Source organism: Diaporthe amygdali (genome assembly GCF_026229845.1).
Source record: "Diaporthe amygdali strain CAA958 chromosome Unknown NODE_18_length_871485_cov_64_394520, whole genome shotgun sequence".
NCBI lineage: Eukaryota > Fungi > Ascomycota > Sordariomycetes > Diaporthales > Diaporthaceae > Diaporthe > Diaporthe amygdali.
The window spans coordinates 254,958-275,106 of record NW_026517038.1 but is presented as its reverse complement, the minus strand read 5'-3'; the positions used below and the strand labels follow the sequence as shown (position 1 = coordinate 275,106).

Below are 20,149 nucleotides of genomic sequence, written 5' to 3'. Positions count from 1 at the left end.
TTGTCGTCGTCGGCCTTTTTTGTCGTCATTTCCCCGTCAGCAATGGTTCGGCCGGACCCGTTCTGATGCAGGTCGGACTTGCTGGCGCGCTCCACATCTCACCACCTGGATGGAGGCTGTGGGAACGGTTGGGATGATGTGCGTTGCTGCCAACGGTGCGACTCTTGACCCATCCATTCTGTCCATACGAGGTGATCGCTGGCCGACGTCTAGTTCAATCCGCTCGTGATGATGCAGCTATATAATACAACTCTGCTGGCCAGAGCCTCCTTTCTCAACCGCCACATGTGAAGAGTGAGCGTGCATTGTGTACGTACATTGACAGTTCATAGTAGTCATGGTATTACAGAGATATAGCATTGTCTGAATTGCCTAAAGAAGACGAGGAAAGCCCCCGACATCTCGATCGAGCGATCCACTTCGCGGAGTGATCTGGGATCCCCAGGCCCGCTCGACATGGGGAGCTTGAGTTTCCATGGAAACTGGCCAATGTGAATGTCGCAAGGGGGAGGAGCAGTAGCTTGGATTTCCAAGAAGCTCCCGAGGCCCGACCTGGCCACTCTCTTGCCAGCGAGTGGGCAGGGGTTTAATTGAAAGTCGCATCGCACCAGCGCTTGCCAATACTTTCTGGACCGGGTTTTTGGGAATCCCATGTATATATAGATAGTAGGCGCCAGCCGTGTGCCAGATGTCGCCATTGATTGACCAGAGAGGTTTGAGACTCCGTGCAGACGTCAAGACATCTGCTGGCTGGCCGTTTCAAGCAACTCCAGGCGCCTACACCCGACAGCTGCCGACCGGACCGTCAAAGCGCGGAGCTCCACGCGTGCGCAGCTGAATCCCGCCCGAGAGCAATTGAATCCATCTGCCTGCTTGCTTGCGTCGGATAGCGGTGTTCGATCAAACCGGTGCAGTCTCGCCCTGTCTTGCCACACCAGACGACCAGCCAGCCTGATCACTTGATTCAAGAGTCGATCCTTGCATTCCAGGTTTTGTTGTGGGGGTAAACTGCCTCGAGGTTGTCTTATCCTGTCAGGGGATCTGCGATAGTATCTTTATACAGAGTAGAACAACGCATTGACAGAGGAGAGGGTATTGATTGGAGCACGTCAGAACTGAAGGGTATTATCGAGGGCGAGGGCGAAAGGCTATCAATGCATCTGAGCAGCTGAGTAGGATGAACGGTGCAGCGCCTATGCCTGTGTTGGTTGTCGAGGTTGGCCCAGAAAGGTAGACAGACTAGTGGGCAGAAATGAGTGGATCGCACACTCCCACCGAGTTGGTCTAGCTGCAGCTACGCCGTACTGCGAAGACTAATAAGTCGTCGAGCAAGCAACTCCCGTCCTTCCTCATGGATCTCCTGGCCTGCCTGGGAGACCTGACACTTTTTTGCTGGGTGCCAATCGCCGGCCATGCAAGCACTACCAGGCATGGCGGTCGGACGACACTAACCAGAGTTAGTTGGTGAACTGATACCTCAGCCTGGTCTTGTCCCCAACTGCCCAGGTGCACCTGGGCAACTGGAACGGAATGCCTGGGCGCCAGCGCCAGTGCCAGCGCCTGCACCCAGCACCCAGCACCCAGCTTGCCCTCCTCGCCCTCCTCCCTCTTACTCTGCCTGTCAACTCCCTGCTGAGACGGCATAATCCTCATTCCCGGCCTCTTTTGAGGCGTTTCCCATCCTTGGTCGAACGTGGTTCTCCTTTCACGATCTCTGATGCGAAAGGCGCCTACCCAACCCTGTCCCCGACTCAAGCAAAGAAAGGTCTGCCTCGGGGGTGCGGACGCACGAGTTGCAAGCGCAGCTCAGTGCAGTACATCAACCACTAGGCGCCCGGCCATTTTTACCGAGCCGTCGTCTCATTGGCACCACCAAGAAACTTCTTACCCCGATTCCCACTTCTCGACCTGGTCTCTGGCCGTGAACAACCCACTTTGACGACCATCAGCCCAGCCTCCGTCAAACCTCATGTCAAGATCGATAAGCATGTCATCGGCGTCGACCCAGCAGCCTGAGGCTGTGGCCGACAAGGTCCTCAAAAGGGCTGAAGTGGGCAAGGTAAGTCTCTGCTGCCGCTGCCGCTGCTCTTCACGGCCAATTTCCCCCCGGAGCCCTCCCTCCCTTCGTTTGTCTGTCCACCTGGGCATGGGCATCTCGTCCCCGGGCATCAGTAGCCGCTGACCATGGGCCCATCCTACCTCTCAGATGGCCCGCCAACTCCAGAGCCGCCTGGCCCTAGCACAATTCAAGGCCAAGCGAGGCTGGGAAGACCTATCACTCGACGTTATCGAGCCCAAGATCGAGGAAGAGCTGCGCCAGCGGAAGGCTGCCATCCGCCGCAGACGCATTGCCGACGGTGAAATCCTGTCCGACTCGTCGTCGAGTGCATCCGACCTGCCATACCCCACAAGAGCCCTGATGAGCTCTCCGCTAAAAGCACCCTTTTTTTCCGATGCCATCGGCTCCAGTAACGGCAGCACCGGCCACCGCAAACGCACATATATATCGAGCTTCGACGTCGATGTCAACCTGTCCTCCAGTCCCACCAAGCGTTATAGAGTCTCGCCCACAGCCCACAAGTCTTTTTCGAACCACGTATCGTGGAGTGACACCCACCAGTTAGCAAAGTCGTCGCCTATCAAGCAACGCCGCCAGACACACTTCAAGACCTCCAACGGGCCCGACGTGTCCTTTTTCCAGTCTTCAACAGGTCTCGACCGCAGTCTTGCTTCTCCCAACTTCGCCGCCCCCGATGACGATGATGATGAAGACCTCCTACCTGCCCACTCCTTCCAAGTGAATGGATCGAGGTCCTCGCCGCCCAGTACACCCCCAATGCGCAACCGACGCCTCCCCCCGAACAACGCTGGCAAGGACGGTGCCAACTTTGAATCAAGAGACGAGGGTGCACAGCTGCTACTATACATGAAGTCGTCACCAACCCCAGCCAATCTACCTCCCAGGAGTCAGATGGAGCCGCCTTCCACGCCACCCCCGAAGCACCTTGGCTTCACACCACAGGCAATGTCGACACCCAACCTGAACAATCCCTTGTTCCCCCACACGCCAGGCCAGGGCTTTGACTTTGCCGATTACCTCACCTTCACGCCCAGTCCGGCGCAGAAGTCTTGGAAGACCCCCAATGGCATTGGATCTGGCAGGACTCCCCGGACCGTGGCGAGAAGGCGGCTCGGGGCTCTTGATCAACCATGATTACGGCCTAAGGCTTTAGGCCCTCAGGATCTCTCGTATTGTCCTGTTCTACGATTAATCGGCCGAGCATCTACCGCCCCGGCGGCCGTCTCATTTCCTATGTACATGATACCTGGGCTGCAACAAGCCCCCGGGACCCGACCAAGACCGCCAAAATACCTGCGAGCCCTCCGTTACTTTATGTTTCTTTCCGAGCTGCCCCCAGTATTGCGTAATCATTTCCGGCCCGATGCACCAACCTCTATTCTCGTCTCGGAGAGACGCACACGAGCAGCAAGATGTCAGCCAGCCGAGTGCACACACGCCCCATTGCACCGACAGGGCTTCCCACGGATTATGCCCCTGCCATATTATGCGTTTTTGCTTCTGTACGAATTTGCATTTAGGATGGATAGGAAGAAAGGATTGGAAGAACGAATCAATGATACTAAGTTTTGGATCAGTCAGAAAAAAAATCGAAGGAGCTCAGACGTTGCATTGGGGGAGGGAGGCTGGAGGAAGGAAGGAGGGAAGAAGGCGCGGCTGCCCCTCATCGAGGTAGGGAAGCTGTTTCGCCCAGGGAGACGCGCACCGCGACTTTACGCGAGCAGGTCGCGGCGGGAACCTTGTATTTAGCCAATCAGAGCCGGCGTGTCCCTCCAAGTGGAGAGCGGGATGACGTCAGCGAGCCTCGGCGATGGTCGATCGGAGTTGCTTAGGTACCCACATTTGCGAATGACTAAGTTGAGCTTTGAGCTTCTCGAGCTTTGATGCGTGCGTCCTGAGAAAGAGTTCGTAGACGTGATGAGACGTCGGCGGTGCCGTGTCTGTCCTGTTTGATGTCCTGTGCCACGCAAGGTCTTGAAACTGAAGCGTCGACTTCGGGATGTAGGACTGCGGTGTCAGGAGGCTCTTTCGGCTCCGCAGGTCTTATAACCTTTCATCAACGCAACGTCTGGTATCTCTTATTCCCCATAGAACACTCTCAGTTTTCTTTTCTTCGCGACTAGGCCAGGCGACGCGTCTGAGAGAAGACTCATTTGACAGAGCTTATTCTATGTCCCCGTTTAGATACTGCTCTTCATTGCATTGTTCCCAGGCCATTCCTAGGTGCGCTGGCTTTAGCCATGCCGCTTCTCAATTCGCGCTCGTTGTTTTCATGAAGTCCTTGTTTTTGTTTCCGTGATATTCGCACCTGCTGAGCAAAATCACTGTTGCAGGTGCTCATCGGACTTTACCTGTCTATTTTCTCCATTCTCTAACTAGGTACTCTGATCCCCCGAACGCTGCTCCTAAAAAGCCCGGGAGGGCTAGCCCGGCCTACAACTTCCCACTTCCCCTTCTGGCCTCCAAAAAAGAAAAGAAAAGAAAAGGGTCTCTCTAAACGACCAAATCCATCACCACGTTCATGCTCCTATAGGAATTTCTCCGCAGCTTATTCCTTCCCTCTTCTTCGCGTCCTTACACCGAGCCAGCGGACCTCAAACCACTCCATCCGGATCCCAGAGCTAACAGGCATGGAAGCCTTAGGCGGGGAGCTGGGCAGACTCTGGCGGCGAGTCCTCCTGCGACTCGGGTAGCTCAGGAGGCTCCAGCAGCGAGTCCTCTTCTTGTGACTTGGGGAGCACCGAGAGGGTGGGGTCCCCATCGTAGCGGACGCTGTACGTGCCACGTTGCTTCTCATCCCTCTCCCATCTGGAGTGTCCAAACTCGTAGCCCATGACGGAGGCGTATGCGGCGAGCCATCGTCCCTGGCGCATGTGGACGATGTCCTGGGGCCAGCCATTGGAAATGCGATTTGCCACATCGTACGACGTCATCTCGTACTGTATGACCAACGCGATGGTCAGTTCCTTCGAGGCCGAATTCTCCGCCAGGTCCGCCAACAAGGCCCAGTATGCACGGTCAGAGGAGTGTTCCTCGATGGTATGCCAGATTCGAGTCTTCGGGTCCATGGCCTGGACGTCTTCGATTGGGCAGGGGCAGTGGGTAGTCAATTCGTCGTCACTGAATGGACAGTAGCTCGACTTGATGAACTCATAATCCCATGGGAACGTGATCTCCAGTAGCTTGAGGTCGGGCATGTTGCGGAGCTGGCGGAAGCATTTGTACACAGCACGGTCATAGTTGTACTCTCCAAGAACGCGACCTCGCTCCTCGTATCTGGCTCGGAAGCCGTATCTCGGGGGACGCATGCCCCGGCGTGCCATCAGTTGCTCGAAGTTCTTCCATCCTGTCTTGGAGGAAAGGTCTTGGCTGTATCCGTACGCACGGTTGGGTATCTGAACCGTGATATGTTTGAGAAAACTACAGTTGGCTGACCTGATTGTGTGCATGAAAGCCGCCATGACCTGGAAGCCGTTGACGTAACTGAAGCGGAAGTTGTTTCCCCCGTAGAAGAATTCGCGGACCTCATCGCAGACTTTCTTGCAGACGCGCATCACTCGCAGGCCTCTCTTCTGAGTGGCGTACGTCAGGGCTGAGTTCTTGGCCCGGCTGCCCTTCTCAGCCCACTGCTTGGGGGCCCAGAGTTCGAAGAAGTTGTCAGGGACTTTGAATAGGTGCTTGTAGACTTGAAGGCGAATCTCTGCAGGGAGGTCATCGCAGAAGCTCAGGGTCTGCTTCTGCGTGGGCTGTGGATGAATAGGTTAGAGCTCATCTCTCCTAGAAAACTGTATTATAAGAGGGAGATATTGTGATACTAACAAAGTCTCTCGCGAATTTTCTTTCACCAAAAAGCACCTTGTACTTCTTGTATGGCTTGGCCTCCTCCTTGGTGCATATCAGCCAAGCCTCAGTGGCAGGCTTGCTGTTGCCCGTGGCATTCTTAGTTCTTGATGTAGAGATTAGTGTCGAGAACAGAGAGAACCTAAGGTTGGCATCATGTTGGAGAGCCTGGACATACCCTTGAGTCTTGGGCAGCACTGCCCAAGAGGGCTCATGGCTCCAGTCCCATTGCGCGGAGTACCAATCTGACTTGAACTCCATGTCGATGGTTGTTTCAGATGAGGTTTATTCTCTTGTCAAGGATTGAAGGAATGTGTGTATAGGGCCTGACTTGTCCCGAGGCCTTTGGTGAGAAGGGTAGGTAGGCTGAAGAACCAAGGACGTCGGGTGCCAAGAGCGGTCGAAAAAGGCTGCCGGGTTGATCTCTTTAAGTAGTCTTCTAGATCAAGTGACAGTGAATACTCGTAGTGAATCAGAAAAAAGTTATATGGTCAGAAGTTCACCGACAAGGGGACGAATAACTCCCCTCATGCGAAATTGATCAAAATTCCCTGGCTATACACATGCCTTTGATTGATTGAATGAAGAAGACCAAACGATGTGGCTATGGTTTGTACAACTTGTGATTGTTTATCATGTGTTCAATTCGTAGGAAGCACTATTGAATTCGGCCATTAAAATACTGCCCTAGCAGAAAAATACTAAATTATTTTTGTTTTGAATGTGGGCACGGATTGAACTGGCCACGCTAGGTTCGTCTTTAAGGATGTGGTTGATCAATGTAAGAGTGATCCGGCGCGAAACTACTATAGAGACTATCTCACAACAACGTATCCAAGGCGTGTGAGCAGCGCACAAATTCAATAATGATTGGCTCAGAATTGATCAAAGTCCTTGCATACGGAGCCACTTTAAGGAGTGAAGACTCTTGAAATGAATCTGGAAAAACAGGATGATGAGCAATTCCGTCTAAACAATGTGAAGGAAGATGGGAATTGAATTATTTATAAATTGAATTTGTGACATTCCCTCCTACTGACTGTCCGCCGTGAGTCACCCGTGTAACATGTTGCAAGGTTGACGTAGGCTGGACCAAATGCAAGCAATACTGTATGTACGGCTGCAGCAGAATATAACAGTTAAGACTGTACGAATGGAGGAAGGCAAGCACGGCAAACAGAGGTGGAGGATTGGTATTTACCCAAAGATGATGACAATGTTGACGTATCTTCCAGCTTTGCTTGTACAACTCCATCATAAGCTGACTCTTGTCCATCATAGTTCATGTCCCCCTGCTTGTGACTCCAGTTATATGCCACCCATGGTTCTCTCCCACACAAGCAAGTAAAGCCTTGTCAAAGCACGGTGATCTGAACTTGATTCAAAACTCAGCTTGTCAGCAATACTGAGCTCCAGCGAATAGGTGACAATAACTTGAAAGATCTCTGCATAGCTTACAAAGAAAGAGATCAGGTCTACAACCTAAGATGTCCCAAATATCTAGAACGACCAGTAGCTAGGTATCTTGAACAGCTATCAATTGGACTTGGGAAATAAAGACTATGGACATGCGAAGAGGTGTGAGGTACAAAATCTGCAGCAGAAATATCATAGAAAGTCATAATAAGACAGAATACCATATTCTGGTGAAAGGCGAGCTGCGAAGCTGCTTCTAAAGCACTCTACCTACTTACCTCGCTCTAACCAGCCGTGGACGGTCAATTAATCAGCCACGTCCTTTATGGACCCATCACGGCACCCCTAAAATGGCATACACCCGCCGGACTTGCCCTCGATGGCTTCTTCCAAGCTTGAATGCCATCTCAGCGTAAGTTCTGAAAGATAATCTTGAGTGACAAGACCTTCTGAAAAGCACTCTACAATCTGGTCCTCCCCAAATATGAGACTGGCCAAATTCGTGTCGCCATCCAACTCCATGTGGGCGGATGAGCTCTGAGTGCTTCTAAAAGGGCTATCTCCTATCTTCCTACAGATTCCCTCCATCAAGCCGTCGGCTCACGACAAGGAGATCTTCCATCTGTGCATCTACTGGGCGAAGCATTCTCGTGCAACGCCCCATCAATTGGACTCATCCAGCAGCCTCTCAAGCACACCCAGCTTGGCAAGTTTCTCGACCCACTTGTTGGCGAGCGGCATATAGTTCTTCTTGCGTCCTGTGCAGTTTTCCTCGACATCGTGGATCTGGTGCATCTCTTGGTTATATTCGCTCTGGATCCTGGCCTGCTCAGTTTCCAGACGCCGCACAAGCTCGAGTTTTGAAGGGCCATCAGAGCCCGCCAGTCGTGACTCGTCTGGCTCAGTCTCGTCAAGCATCGCCCAAGACACACCATATTGCCGTAGCTGAGCCTCGTTGACATTCTCCAGGTAGAAACGGCCCTCAACTGGCTCGGGCTTGGTGTCGTCGGAGGCTGCTGCTCGCGCCGCTGACAAGGTCTTGATGTTGACGGCAAGCTCCTTTCGCAAAGCCACAGTGGGGCTTTGGCAAATGGCAAGGATGCTTGAAAGGTCCCCGGCGACAGAAAGCTTCTTGACGAGTTCTTCGATGGCGAGAGGGATCCAGGTCTCTGCCGACGCCTCGCCCAGACAAACGGGGTTCCACTCCAGTCCATCCAGAACCCAGACCTTTCCATCCAAGGGGACGAATGCCTTGTAATGGCACGATTCTTCATGCCTTTTCTTCTTGGGGTTGGGACGCTTCTGTGCCTTTGTCTTCCGCTTGCCACGATTCTTTGGAGGGCTTTCGGCCATCGGCACACCTTTGCATTCCTCGTACTCATTCGAGAGCAGGAGATCTGCATTCAGAAGCTCGAGGCGCCGGGCGTATGCATTGTGAATTGTCCGCATGCTTGCATCTGACTCGAGTCGGTAGCCGCGCTGGAAGGATGGGAGGTCTTGTGTCGTCTTCTTGAACTCGCTCAGCTTCTCCCCAAGTTGGACTTCTGGCGAGTTCATGAGAATGTTGAGCAGAGCTACAGTGGCGCACCCGTTTGCCATGGTTTGATTCGCAAACCAGAGGGATTTCGGGGCTTCTTCAGTGTCCTCGTCATCCTCCTCGGCATACTTGCACAGAAGGACAAAGCCGAGTACGGGTTGTGGGAGGAAGTCAACCTCGTCTACTGAGAACAGCTCGGTCACCCTTAAGTCTTGAGCGCCGAGGTCTAGAAGCAAGCCGTTGAAGAATGCCTGGGGTGAATTAGCGACGGAATGTGAACTGCAGCAGGGTGCAACTACGTAGTTGTGACCAAGACTTACGGGATCAGATTCGATCTCCACCCAGGCCTTCCACTCGTTCTGCTCAACGTCCCTGATGGGTGCCAAGGCATCACGCAGCAGGTCCTCAGGGGGAATGCTCAAGTTGTGTTCAAGCGTGCTCTCACTGCGAGCCGCCTCTGAGATGACGGTCGATGCCTTGGTGGCAGCGCCCCGCTGAGGTCGGGTTCTCTTTTGCTCCGGCTGGGTATCACCTGAAGAGGAGGGGCTTGGCCGCTTAGTGGCCATCTTCGAAATTGTGAGCAGTGCTGTTCGGTTTAGAGACGATACGGTAGGCACCCAAGTCGTGGGATGAGTTCCAAACGGCCCAACAGGACGTGATGGGCGTATCGGTGTTGTCTTTTTGGTGTAGACAGGGGTTCAGAGAGACACAATAAGACTCCTGTGTTTGTTGGCAGCTAGGTGGAAGTGGGAGGTTTGGCTGCGCCTCAGGTTGCTCAGGGACAATGAGAGGCACTGTAGTGTAATTTCTTGAAAGGGATAACTGCCGCCCAAGGTTCAAAGTTCACTTATCGATACGGCCTACAGAGAGATTTGTTGAAAAGATGCTGCATCATCTTGACAGTCACTTGTGTAATGGGTACTTGATAAAGGGCGGCCTCAAAGCTGGATATTTGCAGGAGAGAAGGTGCTGTAGCAAATCTGTGGATTGCTGCAGCTATGCCAGAACAATGAAGCAGTCAAAGCCGGACAGAAGGCCACAGGCTTGGATGGTCAGAAATGAGGCTCAGTGCAAAGCTGGACCTGGTTGAAAGACAAAGAGTTCCACTGGTCGATTCAATTCCACACAGCGGCATTCATTCTTATCCATAATGAAAGGACAAGTGATGGACAGGAGACATGAGACTAGCACCCTGACACAGACGAGCTATGGCAGGTAGGAGAAGCTCGAGTGAGGTGGAATGCGCAGGTACTTGGGTACCTATGTACACTTGCGCAACGGTGACATCCAATCCAATCATTGGAGACCGCCACGAAGCAGGGGACTAAGGGGCCCACTGTACAGCTACACCCCTGCTCCTAACCCGCCCATGCCCTGCTGCGCTGCGAGAGCCGGTCGTTCTTTTTTTCAAGGCGCGTCAACTGCCCTGTGTTGACGTCGCGGGACTGGTTGCCAACCAAGACTTCTGGACACGCCCACAAAGCATCCCGAACCCCCAAGGCGAACAGCACAGCTGGAAGCTCTCTCTGGCTCGAACGGATTCTTCTCGACTTGCGATATGATGACCTAGCAGGAAAAGTGCGCCGACTCTCCCCTGTTTATCTGCCTCGTCACAACTTGTTCCCTGACCATCTTTACAGCTATCGGCCGCAGAGAGCTTACCACGACACCCACAACCACCACGACCACCATCGTGTACGCCTTACGCTGATCGATCTTGCTTCCCTCGACAGTAATGCTATGAATGAAACACCAGAAAGGGTCACGGGGGCGTACCCCGCCACCCCTGGCACGAATGTCCGAGGCAGAGCTCCTCCCACACCAGATGGAACCCCCGAACGAGCGCTGCCCAACAGAGGGCCAGCGGCAAATCCTCTACCACTGGCCCCCGAGAATCAATCACGACAACAACCCGGGAGCAATCCGGTGATACCACTTACCATCCTCGATGCGCCTACACAGCGCTTTTATGCCTTCGGGTTTTACATAGCCCTTGTGGCCTGGAAGCTCTACGAATGGGTGGGCTTGATGGAGGACGAGTCCAACTCGGTCTGGCTGTTCCTCAAATGGAACGTCATCGACCTCATATTCATCATGGGCCTTCCTGAGCTTAGGATTCCTTGGCTGGAGCTGACACAGCCTGCATGCCTTGTCTTATTCTTCGGACATGCCATTTTCAACTTCGTCCTCATGTTCAACATCACGGTAGGCATCCACGCGCCCCAACTCCCGAACCTTCGTCGCTGACTCTCATAGGCTGGCTTTACGGCTGCGCTTCTTGCTTTTCTCAAGGTCTTTTACGATCGCGAATTGGCCATATCCGAGCATTACGTCCAGCCGGCCCATGTCTTGCACAATGCGTCTGTTATCCTAGGAAAACAAATTATCAACATTTTGCCCGAAGGGTATGTTCAATGCCCCCATGGCCACACGTGGTGTAGCTAACGACTTGCAGCTCTGCCGTCCTCAACCCTGATGGCCAGGCCTTTTGCCTTGGAGACTCTCAGCCTACGATCACGTTGCCCCTGCTGTTCAACGAGACTGTCCCGATCGAGGTTGAGATCATACGCGTCGACCTCGAGACCAATGTTCAAGAGACCTTAAAGCTCGGCAAGGACCAGATCAGGACTATCACGAAGATGGCCAAGAGACTAGCGGACAGTCCAGAAGAATCCGAAGTCAAATTCGACTACCCGGTCAAGAAGCCCGGCGTCTATAGGCTAGGGAGGGTTCTTGACGAGTACAAATTGGAGGTGCAGCGCTTGACTGGGAACACATTTGTTGTCCCGTGTCCAAAAGCTCGAGTCCTGCCCTCGGTGTCCTCTGATCGCTGCCTGGGCGACCTGTCAGACCTGTCGCTACAGGTGGAGGGTACACCTCCACTGAAAATTGTCTATAGCCAGATGATCAATGGCAAGGACCATAGCTTCCACTTCCAGAGCTTGCAGCCGGAAGGCTTTTCATCTCCGCTGATGGGCTCGAGCAGGTCGTCGGCCCTGGTCCTTCCCGACGACGAGTCGTATGTCACATGGGCACGAGCACAGGTAGTGACGGTGGGCTTGAACGAGTCCATGAACTCCGGAGGAGAGTGGCAGTATTCCGTGGACGAGGTCCAAGACGCTTTTGGCAACGTCGTCAAATATGCCTCGCCGGCGGATGACCCAGAGATGCGACCGAAACCCAAGCATCTAGTACAGCAATTCAGCGTCAAGGACCGGCCAACGGTGAGCCTTTTCGATTGCAATATGCGCCATCCCCTCAAGGTTGCGAAAGGCAAATCTACGAGCCTGCCTGTCAAGTATGAGATCGCGGAGCAGAAGAGCACCAAACATACCATCACCTGGCTCTACTCGCCTATCGACACACTCACAAAGAATGGCGACCACGGGGAAGCAGTGACGACGGGTACGTACCACGCAAAGAAGGCAGACGACGTGCCAAGTGTTTCGGCACCTGGACTGTACACCCTCAAGTCTGTCTCGGCTGGCGTTTGTGAGGGCGAGGTGCAGGAGCCGTCATCGTGCCTCCTGTTGAATCCGCTCGAACCGAGCCTCGTACTGCGGTCGAGCGACATCCCAGACAAGTGTGCAGGTAACTCCATCGGTATTTCTGTGGACTTCGACTTTGTTGGCACCCCACCTTTCGTTGTTAACTACAAGGCAATTCACAACGGATCTCCCGAGAGGAGGAGCTTCAAAGCTACTAGCATGAGGCATCAAGAGGAGTTCATCCCCACCGTCGCAGGGACACACAAGTATATCTTTGAGAGCATCAGTGACAGGGTATACCCTTCGCAACAGCTCAGCGGGCCGGGCATGACCCTGGAAACCACTGTCAAACCTGTGGCCTCGGCCAGCATCCGCAAGCCTTCTCAGGTTATCAACGCGTGTCTGGAGGAGGAGGTTCAGGTTGATGTGGTACTGCAAGGCGAAGCACCTTTCACCCTGGAATGGGAGCTCGTCCACGACGGCAGGAGAAGGCAACACAAGATCTCGGATATCCAGGACAAGAACTTGAAGATCCAGACACCGCCGCTGACTCAGGGTGGAGAATACTCAGTCGCTCTGATTGCTATCACCGACACATCAGGCTGCCGTTCTTTCTTGCAGGATGAGATGAAGATTTCCGTCCGGCGCCAGCGGCCTCGGGGAGCATTTGGCCAACTGGACGGCAAGTTCAGGACGAGGACCTTAGAGGAAGCCAAGGTCAGGCTTCCCGTCCGTCTGAGCGGAGAAGGGCCTTGGGACGTCTCCTTCAAGAACTTGGACGACGGTGACACGGCGCAAGTCAGCAAGCGCAAACTCAAATCTGGCAATGATTTCTTGACTGTGGACAGACGCGGAGTCTACGAGATCGTCGACGTATCTGATAACAAGTGTCCTGGTGTTGTCGACCCTAGAGCAGCACAGTTCGAAGTCGACTGGCTTCCTCGGCCAGAACTTGGCCTTGTGCAGACCCCCAGCATCTCGCTGGACCGCGAATACGTCTACTCTAAGAACGAAGTCTGTGAGGGAGACATTGACGGTTTTGAGATTGCTCTTAAGGGTGAGTTCTCGTATTCTTCCCACCCCCGCTCACCTTCCCCCCCCCTCTTTGATGGTGAACAGACTCGTTGATATACTGACCTGATGCAGGCTCGCCACCATTCCATGTTGAGTATCAAGTTAAGCACAAGGATGACAACGGTGGTATGTCCTCGCCGCACAAAAAGACAGTCGATGCCGCACTTGGCAAGGCCTCAATACAGATGGACACATCAACACCAGGCCTCTATGCATATCAGTTCACTGGGGTACAGGACAGCGTTTACGTGGACAACAAGAAGCTCAATTCCGTTACGTTACACCAGACGGTCAACCCCAGGCCCGATGCGTCATTCATCAAGCCCGGTCAAACGTACAAATCCTGCATGGCAGATCAAGATATCGAAGAAACTATACCCATCGAGCTCAAGGGCACTGCACCATTCTCGTTGGAGATAGAGATCAAGCATCAATCAGGCGCCGGCTTGGAGACCTACAGAATTCCGTCCATACCGACAAACAAGTTCGACATCCAGATACCCCGGCAGTATCTCAAATTGGGTGGTCAGTCAGTCCGCATCCGTCAGGTTGGTGATGCTCATGGTTGTCGACGGACCTACGATACTGGTGGCCCATCTGTTCAGGTTCAACTCTTCGACGCACCAACTATCTATGAGCTTGAAGGTAGACAGGACTATTGTGTGGGTGAGCGTATCGGGTATACACTGTCCGGCACGCCGCCGTTCGAGGTTTGGTACACCTTCGATGGCCAGCAACGCAAAGCCAAGTCTCCGACCACCAGTTTCCGCCGCTTGGCCGAGTATGCCGGCACCTTCGCTATCACGTCGATCAGCGATCGAGCATCCGAGTGCAACTCCAACGTCAACATCACGAAGATCATTCATCCGATGCCATCTGTCAAGATTTCTAAGGGAAAGACATCGCGAGCATCTATCCACGAGGGCGGAGAGGTGAACATCCTTTTTGAGTTCACCGGCACGCCGCCATTCGAATTTGTCTACACGCGGAGCACGAACGCGAAGAAGGGCCAGCGGAGCCAGGTCCTTGAGACGAGGGCTGACATGAGCTATGAGTTTTCGAAGGTGGTCAAGGCGAGCCAGGAGGGTACATATGAGGTCATCTCAATCAGAGACCAGCATTGCTCGTTCCAGACGGCCCAGGTCCACGGGGAGACGAGCGATAAGCTGTTGCAGTACTGAGTTGTCCGTGGATTGGAAGTGAGATATAGTGGTGGACCTGAGACGAGGAAGACGATGGAAATGGATTTATCATAAATACCCAGGCAGTGTTGGGGGGAGTAGATCACGGTCCGGCTAGGATTGCATGAGCATGGCGTTTTTTCTATGTTGTGTTCTTTTTATGGGAGGCACTTGTTGTGCTTTGGAAAAAGAATGGATCTGTTTGTTTGACACAGCCGCGAAGCAAGCAGTGCCTGTGCCTCTGAAGCAATGCTGTCCCAAGGTCGATTGAATGTGACGTTTACAAGAGGAATCGCCTTCGTTTCCCAATGCACCGGCATGTGGTTACAGTCAACAAAGGTATGTCCGATCATGGTACTCTGTGGCTCGAGCTTCAATTGACGACAAGATACATTTCCAGAGTTTTTGGCCTGCTCAGAAGACGTGTGGTGCATACGGCTTTTGACGCCTTCCTCTCCGTCCTGAGGATGTGTTTAGTTGCGTGAGCGGGAGCGGATTTCTCCGTGAGCGCGTCTCGGGTCCTGTGCCCCAACGTTTTGATGGCAAGGTTTCTCCGCGAAGCTCGGTCACCCTTCATTTCGACAGAGCGTACAAGCTTGATGGATTTCGCCTTGCGACGCCCACGATTTGCTTCAGACTCAGGGCGAGCCAAACGCACTACTTTGGCCAATGGCCACTCTCGCCGGATGGGAAAACACCAAGACTAATTGCAGAGTAGTGCATTATAGATGGGATATTATCCTCGGCCAGAGATAGCTCTAAGCGATCTGGTATATCTAAGCCTGGCAGACTACTCTGGTCTACATTCACTCTTGGGCGTTATATTATCTCGATAACCCCCGAACCTCCACTCATATTTGACGTCGTACTGTGTCTCCTCCTCACACCGAACAGCTTTCCCCCCGACCTGCCACCGCTCTCTTTTCTCTTCGACTTGCCACCACCACCTCCCGGGCCCGGAGCATTGGCGTCGTCTCTGAGGGATGATTCATCTACATGGCTTCTTGGAAAGACTCCGAATTTCCCTTTCGAAGTCGACCCGCTCCAACACCATGCCTCCTTGCCCGCGTCCACCGGCCATCCCACATTCGTCAGCTTCTCGCCCTTATCAAACCCGAGCCAGCCCTCCTTAGCGGCCGCGCCAGGGTCGAACTTCCACTTCGCCACCACGACCACTCCACTTGCCCCGATGCCGTGCAAAAGAGGTGGTGCGTCGAGTCTTCCCGGCTTTGGCTTCTCCAGCTCGATGCTCTTGGCGGGGAAATACCCCCATGTCCCATCGTGCCACCCTGTGCACCACTTCCCGGCGTACTTCCCTGGATACTCGACCCCAACAATCCGCGAGCCCTCGAAGAACTGGAGAAGGCTGTCGGAGTTCTTCCCATCCGGCTTGGGGAGTTTCTTCTCCGCGTACCGCTGAACATGGCCCTTCACGGCGGTCGCGACGGGCAGCTTGGCCACCTCAGGCGCCACCTCAGGCGGAACGCCGCCGGGCTGGGGCGGCTCGGTGAGCCACAGGTCGAAGTCGTTGACCAGAGGGTCCGTGGTAAGGATCTCCTTGCCATACAGCACAGTCAGACCCGAGACGTCCGGCAGCGGCTGCGGGTGCGCGGCCAGATGGCGGAAGAGGTCATCGCTGCTCTTGAAGACGGTGGCGTCGCCCTCGCGCACGACACAGCCCTGCTGCGCGCAGAACAGGCAGCCGTAGAAGGCCTCGCTGGGCCGCGGCGCGCCAAGGTGTGACTTGTAAAGCAGGCGGATCCGGAACAGCACGCCGCCGGCGCGCGGGAACGTCGCGCGCGGGAACTTGTCGCGCACGTCCAGGTCCAGCTCCGACCACGCATGCCCATATGAGCACCCCGCGCACCGCGCCGTCGCCGTCGACTGCCCCGCCACGTGGCCTGCCAGCTTGCGCACGCCGTCCTCGTGGCCCGACGTCCGGAACTGCTGCGCCCCCGGGCAGAAACCGCCCAGCGCGTACAGGCTGCTTCGCGGGCCCATGGCCACGTCCGCCTCGCGGGGCTGCTGCGAGCCTGCGGAGAAGTTGGCGGTCGAGGCGCGGTCCGAGACAGAGAGGACGGTGCGTGTCGCCCAGTCCTCGGAGGAGGGCCCGGGCGCCTGCGTGGCCGCGTCGGGCAGGCGGTGGTGCTCTGGGTGCTCGAGAGCGGCTGGTGGGAGGGAGATGGGTGAGAAGGAGGCTTTGGGCTGGGTGCTGGGTGTGTCACCCGGTGTGATGGGTGTCCTGCCACCGTTGAAGGCCTTTGTGCTGTGGGCCGGGCCGGTCTGGATCGATGACATGCTGGTGGCGTGGCTCAGCGTCGCGCTCCGGGTTGTCTCGGGACTATTGGGGCCCACGGAGGGGCTGGTGTCGGCCGAGTCGTCGACGCCGAACCTGCTCAGCTCCGATATAATGGGCGTCAGTGCGGTGTCGAAGTTTATGAATGAATGCCCTGTCCTCCTGGAGGGCACGCTTGCGTTTACGGCGTGGTCTTCCGGGATGGTCGTCTGCTGAAGGCTTTGGATTGCCTGTAGGGAGTGCGGCTCGAAGCGTGAGGGTGGACGGTGTCCGTGGTATCGTGGATTTGATACTCCAACTTGGTCGCTCACCCAGGCGGTTGTCCTCGTGCCGGTTTGTGGCTGCGGCATGGGGAATTCGGGTATCTCGGCGGTGCTGCTTGCGTCTGTTGTCGTCAGGCTGGGCTGACGGACAAGAGTGGTCTGATACGGCGTTTGGGTGCTATGTATGCCCAGACTCGACGATGCTCGGCTCTCTGGCCGATCATATGCGGTGTTATGAGTTATCTGCGGAACAGGAGGCGCCTCACCGTCTGCTGTGTAAGCTGGTGGAGGCAGGCTACCAACACTGAAGGCACTGGACGCCCGCGAGTGTGCTGTGCCATTGCTCCTCAGACTGCGCTGGGAGCCCGTATTCAGTCTCGCGAGGTCACGCTTGGCAGGCGGCAGTCTGACACGGGATACTGGAACTGGCGCCTCGGATGCGTCGGGCGGCGGCACGGGTGTGCTCTGTTCAGTGCGGTCTGGAGAAGGCGTGCCTGACGGAGGCAGAGGGGCAAGTGCTGATGGCGTCGCTGCACGGCCTCCTTTCCTCCCTGGCGGCGTTGGTGGCCTTGGAGACTTTGGCCCGTGTCCCGCTCGCGATGGGCTCTTCAGGGGCAGCGGAGGTAGGGGAGGAAGGGGCGGGAACTTGGAGGGCGGTGGCGGCGAGTAGGGCGGAGTGATGGGCGTGTCAAGCTTCATCTTCTTGATGATGTCGATCACGTCCATGGCGAGCGACTTAGTAGCTGCCTGCAACTCGGTGAAGCGCTCCGGCTCGAATGTATCTGGCTCGGCATAGTCTTCGAAGTCGTAGAGCAGATCGTCCAGCTTGCGCCGCTTCTCCTCGATGGCGGCATTCTGGCTCAGGCTGTCTTTGAATGCATCGCCGTACTTTTCGACCTGGCCGTCCCAGAGAGGCTGCAACCTCTTCAAGGCCCGCTCGCCTTCCCTGACGACAGCCACTCCGGCCTTGGCCATAAGTCGTGAGAGCTCGGCATCCTCACCTGCAGCACTTTCCGCGTTAGAGACCGCCTCCTTTCCTCGATCGACAACTTCCTGAAAAGGATTGAGGATCAATTCCTCGGCGTCGACACCCATGTTGTCCCTACGTCAATTGTGCTATAGGATGTGCGGACAGGCTTCTTTGCTGCGCTCGGCCCACGGACCGGGACAGGTGGTGCTGAGGGGCCGGAGCGGAGCGGGACGAGATGGAGCCCCAAGGCTTGGAAAATCGGTCAAGTCGGAGATCGTGCCGGATCTCGAACACAGTAACAATCACGGTGGAAGATGCTGCATCGAGCAGTTCGGACAATTCTCGCTGGACGTCCCGACTGCACGTCCTTTGGAAAGCAGTAACTGACAACGGACGAGCAAGAGATACAGGACTCCTCGGCTACAAAAACAAAATGGGTAGGAGACTCGGACTCGTTGGTTAGAAGAGGAGACCCAGTGTCCAATGGCTTGGCGGCGTGCATCTGGCCCCCAGAGGACCCCTGATACTTACATGGTCCAAAATTTCTCCCCAAAGCTTACATCCTGCCTGGCCTGCCCACCAGGCACGAGTCGCCCAGCTCAACCCAGGCGCACCCTGTCGGAGGATCCACCTCGCAGGGTATCATTGAGGAAAGCTGTGCATCAGACACGCTATTGGAGCGAACCAACACGGCTCGGTCGGCCATTCGGGCCAGCCTATGCCCTTCCTGCCTAGCCACTTAGACTTTGTGGCCCATCTCCTGCCCTCCACTCGAATCTTACCCAGACATTTGAATGGGTAAACGAGAGGTAGTTCGATAGATCCGCGGGTGTGACTGAGCAGGAATGCCCCAGTCCAGCGATGTGAGTGGCTTCTCACGCTGCGATTTGGTCGTGGGCGTTGCTGAAACGAGTGTGTGACATTATTCCGGATGCACATCTATCACATCACCGCTTCACATCCGCGGTCCTGGCTGTTATCATGCATTGCTGTCCGCGTCTATCGCCCTCGAAGGTAAGTGGGCGGGTGGCGTTTCTCAAATTTGATGGCATCCTTCAAACCCCTCTAGGCCCCCCCGTCGAGTTTGAAACTAAATCGCTTAATTACTTTCCGTCTCCCGTCCCGCATATCTTGCTTCGCGGCATCGAGCCTTCCGATCGCTTAGGAGCGTTGGCTACTCTCCAATGTTGATGTGGTGCAAGATCGAAGCCGGGTTGCCTGTGCAGCGACGTGGTGGCCAGATATGGATTGCTCCTATCGAACAGGTATGCCCCTGCAGTCGCCTATTGTTATTAGGTCAAAGTTTTGAGGTTGTTTGGTAGATGTACAATATGGCAAACTGGTTCCAATCAAAGCATCAGAATCAGGAACAACATTGAAGTCTCTCAGTGTGCCGCTCTATTTCATAGGTAAGAGCTTCCTTCGAACATCAGCTCCATGACACCAGGGATGCACTGAGTGGGAAAGCCAACGGGCATATTGGAGGCCAGTATCAGATCGATGTTTGACTCTGTTGAGTCACCCTTTGGTTCTACAAAGATGCTGGAGAGAGGCAAAAATCCAAAGCTCAGGCGCGTACGGGTGCATGATCTTGGTTGACGTACATGTAGTAAGGGACATCCTTGACTCCTTAGATGAGCTGTTCCTCTTCGTTTGTCTCTTTAATCATATAACGTAGCCGACTTATATGATCTTGATGGACTCAAGTCTCTTCATAGCAAGATGGATATCATCTCAATGCAGTGTTTGCTCAAGTAAGCCATATGAAAGCGTACTGAAACCATCCAAACATTGATTTTGTATCTTTACTGCTTTGATTGTGTGATATCTTGAATGTTGTTCGCTATCTGTACTCGGCCGATGTGATGCACTACGCCTGTGACAGATATTGTGCAAACACCGTCACATAAAGACTCACAGGTAGCGCTGGCATTCCCTATTGTTCATCTGTCTCCAAGCACTTTGTCTCGCATGCTGACAAGGGACTGATTGTTTATTGTTGAC

The 20,149-nt window shown here is 54.6% G+C and overlaps 5 protein-coding genes across 5 annotated transcripts; 2 read left to right on the top strand and 3 right to left on the bottom strand.

Moving 5' to 3' along the window:
• Nucleotides 1–1,969: 1,969 nt before the first annotated feature.
• On the top strand, nt 1,970–3,214 carry J7T55_004035 (uncharacterized protein; the record flags this gene model as incomplete). The annotated part of the gene is made up of 2 exons (XM_053144706.1): nt 1,970–2,059; nt 2,207–3,214. 2 exons carry the CDS (start codon nt 1,970–1,972, stop codon nt 3,212–3,214), a joined length of 1,098 nt encoding a protein of 365 aa, XP_052992536.1.
• A 1,505-nt stretch (nt 3,215–4,719) lies between these two features.
• J7T55_004034 (uncharacterized protein) lies at nt 4,720–6,181 on the bottom strand (the record flags this gene model as incomplete). Its single annotated transcript, XM_053144705.1, has 3 exons — nt 4,720–5,826; nt 5,900–6,026; nt 6,099–6,181. The coding sequence occupies 3 exons, from the start codon at nt 6,179–6,181 to the stop codon at nt 4,720–4,722; spliced, it is 1,317 nt and encodes a 438-aa protein (XP_052992535.1).
• A 1,818-nt stretch (nt 6,182–7,999) lies between these two features.
• Nucleotides 8,000–9,439, bottom strand: J7T55_004033 (uncharacterized protein; the record flags this gene model as incomplete). Its single annotated transcript, XM_053144704.1, has 2 exons — nt 8,000–9,124; nt 9,194–9,439. The coding sequence occupies 2 exons, from the start codon at nt 9,437–9,439 to the stop codon at nt 8,000–8,002; spliced, it is 1,371 nt and encodes a 456-aa protein (XP_052992534.1).
• A 584-nt stretch (nt 9,440–10,023) lies between these two features.
• J7T55_004032 (uncharacterized protein) lies at nt 10,024–14,616 on the top strand (the record flags this gene model as incomplete). The annotated part of the gene is made up of 5 exons (XM_053144702.1): nt 10,024–10,088; nt 10,286–11,078; nt 11,130–11,278; nt 11,329–13,418; nt 13,508–14,616. The coding sequence occupies 5 exons, from the start codon at nt 10,024–10,026 to the stop codon at nt 14,614–14,616; spliced, it is 4,206 nt and encodes a 1,401-aa protein (XP_052992533.1).
• An 819-nt stretch (nt 14,617–15,435) lies between these two features.
• On the bottom strand, nt 15,436–18,270 carry J7T55_004031 (uncharacterized protein; the record flags this gene model as incomplete). Its single annotated transcript, XM_053144701.1, has 1 exon — nt 15,436–18,270. The coding sequence occupies one exon, from the start codon at nt 18,268–18,270 to the stop codon at nt 15,436–15,438; it is 2,835 nt and encodes a 944-aa protein (XP_052992532.1).
• Nucleotides 18,271–20,149: the final 1,879 nt, after the last annotated feature.